The 13,477-nt window shown below is 38.0% G+C and overlaps 1 protein-coding gene and 1 long non-coding RNA gene across 10 annotated transcripts in view; both read left to right on the top strand.

Annotated features, from left to right (window-relative positions):
- Window positions 1-5,846, top strand: part of LOC134287629 (uncharacterized) — an 87,611-nt gene extending 81,765 nt beyond the window's left edge. Inside the window, exon 2 of the long non-coding RNA XR_009997418.1 lies at window positions 3,466-5,846. This is a non-coding gene — a long non-coding RNA (uncharacterized LOC134287629). The remainder of the gene's footprint in view (window positions 1-3,465) is intronic.
- The window catches only part of LOC109423958 (aryl hydrocarbon receptor nuclear translocator homolog), a 747,249-nt gene that overhangs the window by 169,383 nt on the left and 564,389 nt on the right, over window positions 1-13,477 (top strand). For 5 of the 9 annotated variants that reach the window (XM_062849869.1, XM_062849867.1, XM_062849866.1 and 2 more), the window contains exon 2: window positions 6,734-8,631. The exons of 2 other annotated variants lie outside the window; for them this stretch is intronic. In XM_062849869.1, coding sequence (XP_062705853.1) covers window positions 8,255-8,631 — 377 coding nt within the window. In that variant the 5' untranslated portion in view covers window positions 6,734-8,254. The remainder of the gene's footprint in view (window positions 1-6,733; window positions 8,632-13,477) is intronic. 2 more of the 9 variants (XM_062849868.1, XM_062849870.1) reach the window with 1 other exon arrangement.

Below are 13,477 nucleotides of genomic sequence, written 5' to 3'. Positions count from 1 at the left end.
TCGCCACTCAGCTTTGTCTGTTTGTTTGTTAGTAACATTTGTTTTGTCTTGTCGCTGTAGTCTTTGTCACCAGCAGCCACCACCGCACCGTACCGTGTAGTTGTCTAACCCTTTCTGTTTCATTCAGTGCAGTGGCTTAACTGAAATCTAAAATCCACCCATCGTCGCCGTCGCCGTCGTTGTTGTGAAGGTTAAGTTTGCTGTAAACTATGGAATGGAACATTCCTTTGCTGACATTGCGCTCGGTGCAATGCTAGATCATGTGAACAGAACGAACCAATAATGACACTTTTAGGGTGGGTTTGTGCAGTGATAAACGCCGAATGTACTCAGTTCTCGCCACCTAACCAACTGTATCGACCGACACATGGTATCAAACAGCATTAGTAGCAGTATCAGCAGCAGCAGCAGCAACTATAAATCGGCGAAGCGGGCAATAAATCAAATCGGCGCACAGTGAGCTCAAATTAATGAAAACTCAAGGACAATCTGTATCATTTATCTCTATTAATGATAACGCCTTTTCTCAAACATAAACTCTCAGAAGAAATCCTCAAGAACTTTCAATTTTTTGTTTAACAGAATTTTTGTGAAAAGCCCTTAAGGCAAAACTGGAAGCATTTCAGGCCAAACATTTCAATAGGTCCTATCTGCATTTGGGAGGCTCTCTTTGTTCACTTTCTCTTTCAATTATTGCAATGTAATGATACACTTTTCAACAATTTTTGCAGTACAAATTAAAAGACGATTGTTTTGACCATCGTTCAATGCAAGTAGACAATCATAATACAAATAAATAGCTGAGATATTAACGAAAGGGCGGGAAACCAAAGAGAGCCTCTCTTCTGCAGATAGGACCTTTGGACATGTTTGGCCTGATTTCCTCATTGTTTAATATTTTTTTTTAAATAACGGTGCGATATTTTTTTAATCGGATTTTATACACATGAAGAGGAAAGAATCAAACTACCTTCTGATTTTTTTTCCTAATAGAAAACATTTTTCGTTTTTGTAAAAATCATTTTTTTACGAAATTTTGTTAAAAAAATATTTTTGTAAAAACGAAATACATTTTCCACTAGTAAATCAATTAGGAGAAACCTAGATCTTTCTCTGCATGTGTATTAAAACTGAATTTGAAAATATTGCTCCGCTATTTGAAAAAAATAAAATAAAACCAAAAAAATTAGGAAATGCATTAAGTTTTACATTAAAGTTCACAAATATAGAAAAAAGTTTCACAGAATTTGCTGGCAAAATTCTTTAAAAAATAAGAATTGGAAATTATTTAGAAATTTTACCAGAAATAAAGGGAAGTTGAATTCTTTGTGGAACTTGTTATGCTTTTAGAATCTTTCAAATATTTTGAAATGAAATTGAGGATTTTTTAGCGGAATATAGTTCTTTTGGAAGTTTGGTACTTGACCTATTCAAATCAAAGAATCCAAGAATTGTTGGAGCACTTGCTAAAGAGATTTTATTTTCCTCCCCGCTGTTGAGAAAATTTAGCCACTGCGTCCAATAAGCTGAACTTTTGTGGCATAAAGGGAGTCTTAGGAAAGATTGGACAATTTTTTTAAGAATTCTTTAAAAATGATTTAAAAAAATATTGTTTTTCTGCCTGAATAATAGATTTTATTTATTGAAAAATTCCCGATAAAATTCATATTTTCCATGAAAAATAAAATCTGTAAGAGCTTATGATTTTCGGCTACGTAGTCTTTTATAGTAAATGAAATGATATAAAAGCTATTTGCCCGACACTGGTTTTGTGTCATGCTCAGGGGGAACGAATATTTACGTTTCGTTATTTGTTCAATGCTAGTGAAACGAATATTTATTCCCTGGAAATGACTTAGAACCAGCGTCGAAAAGTCGAGAAAATAACTTAATTATCGTTCAACTTTATAAAGACTGCGTAGCCGAAAATCTTAAGATTAAACCATACAGTCGTTAGATCACCAGTTTATTCTAGTAGAACTTTGTGAATAAACTCCAATAAATCTTGAGGCAATTTGAGAGTTTCACCAAAAAAGCCTTAATTCGTTCGTGATTTACGTCAAACATTTTCTCGAAACATCACAAGAAAACCTGTCAGAAATAAAGCTTGAAATTCAATTAGAACTCATCATGGATTTCCGTAGAACATAAAAATCTCATAGCTAACCATTATCGCTAGAAATTGCACTGGAAAATTTTCATTCCTCCAAGAACTTTCACTAGAAGTTGATGTCATAATTTTGTTTTCTTTTGGGAGGTCGGAACTAGAAGCTCACCAATCAGTTGCCCAGCAACTACACCGTGGATTTCACTAGAAATGCTCTTTGGAGATTTCGCAGAAACGACCCCAGCGAATGTGCTAAAAGATTCTACGACAAAACTAACACTTTTTCACAATAAAGCTGATGGAATACTTGCAGCAAATTACAGTGAAAACTTGTCACAAAGAGTAAAGTGTGACGTTTGTTTCTTTGTGCTTTCGAGGCAGCCACTTTTGTAAATCTGGCTCTGTTGGAACATCAGTATATGGAATTCAAAAGATGTGTTTGAATCATGGTTGAGGTCATGCTTAGAAATTTGAAAAAAATAAAATAAAAAAAAAATGTTCTAAAAAATGAGGAAAGAAAAGTGCTTTTTTTTAGTATGTTTTTAAAGAAAACTTCCATTCAGTGTACGAGCATGTTCCAATCTAAGTTGATCTCGGAATTGAGACGACCTTAATTCTATTCTATTCTATATTACGAGTCTTATTTTGGTATATATTGGAGCTTCTGTCTGCGTTCTGATATTGGTTCTGGAAATTTCAAAAGGGTTTCTTGCAAAATTTAAAATTTTGTCTTTTGTTTTGCAAAAGATGAGTTCATTTTCACCAGAAACTAGCGCCCAGTAGTCTCCACAAAATTATTTGTGCATTTTATCAAACTTCGGTAAAGCTTAACATCGATGCTGAGTTTCGGTGAACCTTTATCAAAATTAGAACATTTAAAAAGTGACCTAAATAAAATACCGGTATAATAGGTGTGTATCCAGGAGTGGATCACATTTTGAGGAGGGCTTATCTAAACATTCATCAGTACTAGAATATCAAAAATTGTACTGATGTTTATGCGCCTACATTTGGATGGAAATTCTTATAGACTGTTTCAGAAATTATAAATACACTTTGTTTATTCAATTAAATGAACTGTTCTGATGATTTTTACCAACTTTTTTCAGAGTATAGCATATTGTACTCCTTATTTTTATATTTCCTTTCAATTGTCTTGATATTTTAAAGATCAGTAGAGTTCTCTAACAAATAACTTAATTTTTCAAATTTGAATTTGCACAAAGGTGTTTTTTAATGATTTCAACATTATTTTCATTAAATACTAGAAATTATCTAAATATTTATCACATTCGCTTTCTTAACAAGTTGGAATGCCTTGATCAAAATTTGGAAATAATCGCTAAAGGCGTTTTAAGGTTTTCTACGGAACATAAGAACTACCACACAGTTTCTTAGAAACTTATTTTTTCAGTTCATTCGATCCTTCAGATGGCAAAGCTTGTCATACCATAAAAACGAATGCAATGCAACGAATGTAATTAAGACATTGGTTTGCTTAACGTTTGTTGCTACTGGTGTTGTTGAGAAATTTGAAACAAAACATTTTGTATTGAGAAGGCCCGTAATGGTGGTTCTTGATCAAATATTCCAGTAAAAATTACTCTTACCACTCGAGAAATATATTTTATTATCGATACAATAAAAATTTTGTGTTTCGGAATTAAATATTTTATCTGTGAAATGTTTTTCTTTTCTACTATGCTACATTTTTTGACCACTTTGTGCAACTTGAAATTTTAATCATCTAGTTTACAGAGCCCTATTTTTTAACTTTTACCAGAAACATCAACGAAATTAGTATTATTTGCTTCGTTAGTATGTTTACTATAAGAGCTAAAAGAAACTTTTTTTGGATATTGTGCTCAAATTGAAATGGCAGTTAATCGTTAGTGTATTTATAATTTCTGAAACAGTCTATATTTTTGAAATATTAAATTGACATTAATTAAATATCTGATGCTCTTGTAGTTTCTTATTTTTTATTTAATCGTAAAATATTTGACATATTTTTTATTATCTGTGGTTCAGTATTGTATGAAATAATTAAATATGTAACATGTCCACTTATCTAAAATTCTTGAGACAAAAAGTTAGCTAAGACTGATTGATTGACATTTTTCAGAAAACGAAAAAACGCTGTAAAATTCAAAAGATTCGTCGATTTTCGTTCGATTTTCTGAAATGACTTATATGTTTCAAAAATTTGCTTGGATCGCCAAATTTGGTGAAAATAAAAAGTGGGTCGCAAGAGGGGAAAGCCTGAGAACCCCTGGTCTAGAAAGTAAAAATATTATTCTTTGACACCAAAATGAAACTATATCTGGAGAATCAAAACAAAAAAAAAAATAGAAATCTTTGTTAAAAATATGGAATAAGGTTTTTGTTTTCTTCCGTGGCCATAACGTGGTTATAACGCCCTTACGTTCAAAACACCCTTAAGTTTAAAATTTAATTTAAAGTAGAAAAAAAAACATTAAACAACATTCGGTGATCAACTTTTTTGTATTTTTTACAAATTTTACCTAAGCATTTTTAACTACCAAAAAGAACAATTTGAATATTCAGTTGGATAAATTTGCCTCTAGCCTTACTTTTAAGAAGGGCCAAAGCAAAAAATCAATGAAAATTTAAAAAAAACATATATGTCTGAGAAGCGACTTGCCCGATGGATAAGCTGTCTTCGGCAACATAATTTTGCAAACTTATAATAGTTTTTACCATATTTTTGACGTTTTTGCTCATGCAGCAATAAATAATATTGGATCTTCCAGAAAACAATTGTCATGACTTGGAAAAAAAAATCGAAACGACCGAAAGTTGTAAAATCGTTACATCTCGGATACGGTAGCATTTAGCAAGACTTTGTGGCAATTAATTGCCCAATATGCTTGCTATAACATATCAAAAAATTAAAAAAAAAAATCAAAAATACCTTTTTTGAGGCAGGTGATTTTAAAGTTGTATTTAAAAAAAGGTGGAAAATCCAACCCGTTGGACGGTTGGTGTTGGGTCATTTCGTCGTTAGATGCAAGAAGAGCCCAAACCAAAAATTTGATTTTTTTCAGAATCCTCCATGAAACCGAAAATTTGTTGATCGCAGAATTATTTTACGATTGATGTCTGTAGAAATATTGCCCCGAAACGTTTGAGACAGTATGAAGACCATCAGTACATAGTTGTTCTTTCAAAAGATTCTTGAAATTTTTACTTTGAATGACAAGGTTTCGGTAATGTCAAGAAGTAAGCTGTTCATAGCTTCGTAAATTTAAAAAAAATCGGTAAAAGTCGAAAAGTTTCGTGAGGATACTAGAATTTTCATAAAATATTCGAAAACTTTGGTTTATTTATTTGGTTTTTTAACTCAAAATAAGAAAGAGGAAAAACCCCTTTCGAAGTGTTTTTTTTAAGGTAAGACAGAGAAAAAAAGTTATATAATCAAAAAAATGGGGTCTCCAGTTAGCCTAGTGGTTAAGGCTATGGATCGCCAATCCGGAGACGGCGGGTTCGATTCCCGTTGCAGTCGGTGAAATTTTCTTGACTCCCTGGGCATAGTGTATCATTGTACTTGCCTCACAATATACAAATTCATGCAATGGCAGGCAAAGGAAGCCCTTCAATTAACAGCTGCGGTAGTGCTCGAAGAACACTAAGTTGAAGCGAGGTAGGCCAAGTCCCAGTGGGGACGTAGAGCCATAAAGAAGAAGAAGAAACAAAAAAATAATTAAAAAAGACAAGACGCTTTGAATAATAAGAGCTTGTTATTTTTGTTTTGGCTTAAGACAGTTTGGGAAGCACTGGCCCGAAATATTTCTGAAGACAGCTTATCAATCTGATAAAGCGTTTTTATGATATAGGGAATCGCGCTACTTGGGCGGTGGCTTCTATATTCGTCTGTTTTCCACTATAACTCAGTCAAATTTAAACCAATTGATACAACTTTTGGAATGTGGTGAGATAGGTATAGTATCTACCCGTGTACAACATTTCAAGTCAATTGGTACAAAATTTACTAAGTTATAGTGGAAAACAGACGAATATAGAAGCCAGAAGTAACTCAACTCAGAAGTCAAAATGGCAAACTGATGATGCAAATTGTTCTCTTTGGTCATGAAAAATGATTATGAAAAATTGGAGATAAAAAAAAAAAAATTGTCGGTGGAAATGCTCAAAGCCCAAAGTTTGTACCGGTAAAAAAAAAACGATGCTTGCAGCAGAAATCTTTTTTAAAGGCAATTATGCAAGGAATTGGTCAAAAGTTTAGGGAATTTATTGCTTGCTCCATCTACAAATTATAACATTTTAGGTCCCAACTCGGAGATTTACCTTTTTTATGTTATTGAAATTCTAGAAAAGTACACCACTTTCAATTTTTAATTATACTTTCGCAAAATGTGCCGCATTTACTAGAGGAAATAGTCGTTCTCGTCAGTCGCATTGAACAACGTCAAAAGTTACAAAATCTTCCCAAGGTTTTCATCATTTTCCGCTCACCGTGCTTCCCTATGAACAGCTTCACCAAAGTGATCACTTGTACCACTTGGAAGGACACGTTGTGGATAGTGATTAGGGAGGACCGAAGGGTGCTTCCAAACTGAAAAATAATGTGTCGATTTCTTCCACTAGCGCAAAAACAAGCAAAAAAATAAGTTTTCGTTTTCTCGTTTCTGGTCCAGTGCCAGTGAGTGTGTGCGGATTTCGGAGCCGATGTCGAGATCATCAGAGGAAAAACTGATTCAGAAGTGAAGTGAAATAACTCTTGCAACTTGCAGAAGTAGCAGCAGCAGCAGCATCAGGAGCATTAGCAGTGGTAGTGAAGTGTGGAAAACAGCGACTACGACGAAGACGCCCGCGCGAGGAAGAAACCCGAACCGAATGAGCGAATAATATTCGCCGCGCTCTTTTTTTTCGAGTCAGTGGATCTGTGCAGATCAGACGAAGAAAGAGATTATAATAATGATGGAAAAATTAAAATAAAATGAAATTATGATAATGGTTCGGAAGAGTGTGAGGTGAAGAGAGCGTTGTTAGGGAAGTTAAGGCTGACGAAAAAATACAAACGAAAGAAACACCGAGTGAGCCAAGTGTCTGTGGTGCGATGAGCAAGGTGTGCAAGAGTGGTGCAGATTTGTGCAGTTGACGAGGTGCAGGAGCATCGAGGAGAACGCAGCTTAAAATCCTATTAGGGAGAGAGAGCGAGTGTGCAGTGCATCGCGCGGGGGCCGCTCCAGGAGAGTTGAGTTCGGAGCAAGGGGTTTGTGATCAACCACCGGAGGTTCTAAGCACGCTATCAGTGCAGCAGACGGACGGCTGCTGGCTGAGACTGACTAAACTAACGGCAAAGGAAGGCACAGTGAAGCGAAAATAAATAATTTTACGATCATTTGTGTGTGCGTCAAGGGCTTCGTCGTCGGCTGAACCCTTGGTCCCTTATCTGGATCTGGACGCAGATTTCCCGAGAGTGGTGAAGTTCGTAGCGCAGCCAAGTAATAAAAGTGCACCACGGACTGGGCTGTATTGTTTGTATAAAAATAGTTATCATAAAATTAAATATTAATAAAGAGCCCCTCCGACGCAGAACAAGTGAACATTCGGGTTAAATGAGTGTGGGAGAGGATTGGCGTAAAGAAGTGCCGAAGAGCGAGCGAAAATAGGTGCAGAAATAAATTGTGCGAGGTTATGATTCCATGTGTATAATTTTTGATAATAAATTTTTATTGAGAAATATTGTATTGTAATCAAATTCAGATCGCATAATTGAAGCACTCGTGGAGGAGCTTTATGACTGTTCGCTTGCTGGTGCGTAATTGTGTGAACCCATAACGACGCGGTGAGAGAGAGAAGAAAGAGCAAAAAGGCCATAAAGCAAATAACGAATTAAACAGATTAATTATCGAGTGCTTGGCTAGAATCTGATTAGTGCGAAACGAAGAGAGGGCTTTTGCAGTGCGGCGTGCCGGTATCGTGTAATTATCCAATAAGCCACACGAACGCAGTCGAAGGCGGCACCGGCACCCATCACCCGCAACGGAACACTTTCGAACCCAGAACCGCCAGGAGCAAAAAACCGCGAAAATTTCCGCCCTACTCGACGCCCGCACGGTTCCACAAAAATTCTGCAAACTGGAACCATATGACGTAAGCACGATGTACGCGTACGCGCAGGGTGGGTCGCAAGGTCCGCCACACTACGCTACGCCTAGTCAAGCGTACCTGCCGGCCAGTCACCACCCGGCGTACCCGCCGTATCATCCGGGTCCGTCGACACCGCCGGCGACCATCACCTCGTACAACAATGTGGCCGGTCCATCGTCCCTGCTGGGGCACCATTACGCTTCGCCGCATCACATGCCACCGCCACCGCCGCCCATAGGATCGACGGCGCATGGTTCGTCGGCGGCGGCAGCGGCCGCGGCAGCAGCAGCAGCCGCCGCAGCAGCCGCGGCGGCCGGTGTCAGCCCGATGCAGACGGACGCGCAACTGACGGAGCTGAACGCGCAGCTGGGGATACCTAAACGGAGAAGGTAAGATTTTGATGCATTGTTGCCTGAATTGTCATGGTATACCTCGATTTAGTGGACCATAGATTATATATAGACCCTCGATTTTATGTACTTCGATTTTATGTACATTTTTTAATGGTAAAATTTTCAACATCCGATCAGTTTAAAACGCAGTTTGTATTATGATGACTTATAATGCAGGGGTTTTCAGCCTTTTGACACACGGAGCACTTCATATCAATAAATAGTTTTGTGGAGCACCCATAATAGCACCAAAGCGTACCTCATGACATACTTACCTTACCGATCAGGCTAAAACCTGGGTGGCCTTTGTTGAACATAGTAGCCGTCTCCATTCCACTCGGTCCAAGACTGTTTGTCTCCAGTTCCGCACTCTGCGTAGGGTCCGCAGATCGTCCTCCACTTGGTCGACCCACCTAGCTCGCTGTACTCCACGTCTTCTTGTACCGGTCGGATGACCCGCCCACCGTACCTACCTTGATACAAAGTAACTTTACTCCAACGCCGAGCGTATAGTAGAGCACCATCTTCGTCGGTCTTGGGCGATGTTCCTTCAGTTTCCCCGACCGTGTAGGGATCGTAGATCTTCTTCAACCGCGTGCAGCCGCCCACGAAGTCGCTCACCTCTACCGGGTTCTCTGCTGAATATTGTTTTCGCTATTCTTTTTTCCGACATTCGCACTACGTGTCCAGCCCACTGAAGTCTGCCGTATTTTATACGTTTCACAATATTCGCATCTTCGTACACTTGGTACAACTCGTGATTCATCCGTCTGCGCCACACTCCATTTTTTTGATTCCCACCGAGAATTGTCCGCAGCACTTTGCGCTCAAAAACTCCAAAAGCTTTTCGGTCTACCTCCTTTAACGTCCACGCTTCGTGACCGTAGAGGGCAACCGGAAGGATCAGCGTATTATACAGAGCGAATTTTGTTTGCGTTTGCAAGTTACGGAACCTAAGCTGGCTACGCAATCCGTAAAAGGCCCTATTCGCAGCTGTAATACGCCTTTTCACTTCACGGGAAACGTCATTGACACATGTCACAAATGTTCCAAGATAAACAAATTCTTCAACAACTTCAAACATTTCCCCGTCAATTACTACCTCAGCACTAACACCACTAGGCCTGCTTCTGTATCTACCCGCTATCATATACTTCGTCTTGGTAGAGTTAATCGTCAAGCCTATCCTCGCTGTCTCTCTCTTCAGAGGAGCATAAAATCGATGCCGATGAGATCAATATCGTCCGCAAAGTTAGAGACGAACCAGCCAAGGGCTGAAAGTCTCTCTAATAAAGACAAATCAATCAATCGTCCGCAAAACCGAGGAGCATGTGCGACCGTGTGATGATAGAGCCATTCCTCTGCACGCCTGACCTCCTAATCGCTCCTTCGAGTGCAATGTTGAACAATAAATTTGAAAGAGCATCCCCCTGCTTCAATCCATCCAAGGTCACAAACGACGTAGACACTTCGTCCGCGATCCGAATACTTGATTTTGATCCATCCAGCGTTGCGCGTATCAGCCTAATTAGTTTCGCCGGAAAACCATGTTCTGACATTATCTGCCAAAGCTCATTTCTTTTCACTGAATCGTACGCTGCTTTAAAATCAATGAACAGATGGTGAGTTTGCAAGTTATATTCGCCGACGAAGGACTCCTCAAGAGGTCGCAGTCTGTTGAACAGGACACGCGACAGTATCTTATACGCCGAATTTAAAAGGGTAATCCCTCTGTAATTGGCATACTCCAGTCTGTGCCTCTTCTTGTAGATTGGGCATATGAGGCCATCCAACCAACTGGTGGGCAATTTTTCATCCTCCCAAATCTTTATAATAATCTGGTGGATTGATTGATGTAGCTGCTTTCTTCCGTGCTTAAGAAGTTCGACCGGGATCTCGTCCTTCCCAGCAGCCTTGCTGTTTTTCAGCTCCTTAAGGGCCTTTTTAACCTCATCCAGTGTTGATGGTTCCACTGCTTGACTGTCATCCATTATGTTAATCCTGTTCCTGGGTGCTCCTTCGCTGCTACCATTCACCAAATCTTCGAAGTGCTCCTTCCACCTGGCTGCCACCATTGTTTTGTCTGTCAGCAAATTTCCTTCCCGGTCATTGCACATGGTGGGCACTGGCGCAGTCTTGTGCCACGCGCCATTGACAGTTGCATAAAACCTCCGCATATCGTTCCTGTCCATACTTTCCTGCGCTTCAGCAATAACACTCTCTTCGTGTTGCCGTTTTTTCCTGCGGTGGATTCGTTTCTCTTCTGCTCTTGCAACCCTGTAACCGCTCTCTGTTCTGCCGGGTACCGGCCACTAGCATTCGACTTCTGGCGGCATTCTTTTCGTTCGTCACTCGTTGGCAGTCCTCGTGAAACCAACCATTACGTTGCACACTGGGCCAGGAACAGAAATTAGCAAGACAAAACCTCTAGCACATTGAGGTTACGTCCTATCAAGTTAGTGTCTTCGGCAAAGTTGTTGGGTTTTATCTGCGCCTCAAATTGCGCTTGGAATTTAGTTCGTAAAACCGCCGCATAGGTGGCGCTGCGGTGCTAACTTTTTTATTTTACATCCTAGAGCTTCGGCGTCTTCGGCAAAGTTGTAGAACAGGCAAAAATATGAAAAGTTGTGGAAGACACCAAAACTGTAGCTCTCAAAATAACAAAGTTACATAGAATTTTATACACGAACGACTTAAATTTTCGGTTTTATGTCATTCCCTTGTTTTCAGCCTACATGTTGCCATGGCAACAGAAAACAACAATCGCAGTAGTCGAACAAAATCGTACATTTCAAATTGTATTTCACTCTTGCAACAATCATGCGTTTTTAGGAATAATCTTTACATTCGTATTACTAGTAGAAATTCCTGTTTAATGTATAGGGTGGGGCGGGGCAAGATGGGTCGCGGGGCAAGATGGGTCAGTGCCATTTTCGGGCGCATTACACTTGTTTTGATTATGTTAATAATTTTGTTAGATGACCAGCATGAATATACAAAAGCTTGGGGCATTGATTGAAAAATTATTCACTCTCATTGGAAATAAAAAATAAAATGGTTTTTAGCCATTTTCCTTAAGCGATACATTCCATATAATCTCCATATAAACGGCCGCGGGGCAAGATGGGTCACCTTCAATTTTGAGCGTATTTTTAGAGCATTCAAATGATAATTATTTTTTATTACAAGACTATCTCATAAATGACTTCAATCAAACGGAATGAATGCTCAAAATCAAAACATAAAATTATGATAATTTTTTAGTAAAAACATCGATTTTCAAGTCGCCTTAGGACCACTCAAATTGTTAAGTCTTTTATATTCCAAATAAATTTATAAAATGTTTACTAGTAGCTCTTGTTTACTCAGTATGGATATGAAGCATATATGAATACGGAACAAATCTTATATTTTGACGTTTTTCGTTGAGAAAATGTGAATTTCTTAAAAGGTGACCCATCTTGCCCCGCACTTTTTTCACGGCGCAAAATCGATCACTTTTTAAAACTGCTTGTTTAACATCATATGTTGTATTTAATAAACTTTTTATCGACTTTTAGCATAGCTAACTAGTGTATTAAAGAGTAGCGGGCGAATACAAACCAATACGATTTGTATTTACAAAGTTATGGTGATCCATCCTTAGGTGACCCATCTTGCCCCACCCTATGAATGTTATATCGCTAGCTGTCGATGTGCACTTTCCTGATTTTGCCCGAATCAAACGCATTTTTCGTAGGTGAATTCACTTCTAGTATACTTTTATACTTTTGTTTCATGCATTTTAACATCAAATCGTCAGCAATATCAACAGCAAAACTGAAGAATTTATCAGCCTTTGTGGGTTGTCAAGATAGCGCACAAAAGGTATATAATTTTAATTCACTAAAATATTTATTATATTAAGGCGAAACTGGAAGCATTTCCTCACTTTTTGGTTTTTGATTTTTTATTAAGTAGCGAAGCAATATTTTCAAGGCATCTTCTGATTTTTTTCATAGTGGAAAATGTTTTTCGTTTTTGCAGAAACCATTTTTGAACAAAATTTCACAAAAAAATGGTTTTTGAAAAAATGAAAAACTTTTTCAACACGAAAAAAAAATCAGAAGATACACTGATCCATACTCTACATGTGTACGAAACCCGTTTTTGAAAAGATTGCTTCGTTATTTTCAAAAAAATCGAAAACTGAAAAAATGAGGAAATGCTTCCAGTTTCGACTTAAGTATGATTGAAATAAGCAACATTAGCATGCGGAATAGTGCGCGATTTTGTTGAACATAAAACTATCGATGAAGTAGGTGGAATCTTAAATGAAAATTAAAATCAATTGCCTCGATGGTGAAATGTTTTAAAAGATACTCATGAAATTTCTCAGCAAACGCATTACGCTTGATATAATAATTAGGGTGTGAGTGTCATAAGTAATCTCACGCATCCAAATTCATCCTATTTGAAAACAAGCGATTACGGCACTGTTTGATTCCGTTCTTTTTTTTTGTGTGCTCACTTCTAACTAAAATACAAAAATAAGGAACAAACAACGCTTCAAACCCGTGATCTTTGTAAGATAAAAAGGGTGCCATATGCTTAAAAAGGGTACGAATACTTTATTAGTGAAATAACAAAATCTACCTTTAGCCATTCTGCTATTTTGAAATCACACAAAAACTGTAAAATTAAACTTTTACAATACGGAAACTTTTCTCTGACAAATCTTTTAGATTTTCTGTTGCAGTTGATATTGTTTCAGATTTGACGTGAAAACGGATAAAACAAAGGTAAAGTTGGGACTCCTATAAGACGCTGTCAACCACTTTACGCCAACCACAATATCTCAGCC

This window comes from Aedes albopictus, chromosome 2 (genome assembly GCF_035046485.1).
Source record: "Aedes albopictus strain Foshan chromosome 2, AalbF5, whole genome shotgun sequence".
Taxonomy (NCBI): Eukaryota; Metazoa; Arthropoda; class Insecta; order Diptera; family Culicidae; genus Aedes; species Aedes albopictus.
Note: the sequence above shows the minus strand (reverse complement) of the source record. Positions and strands in the feature narration are given on the sequence as shown.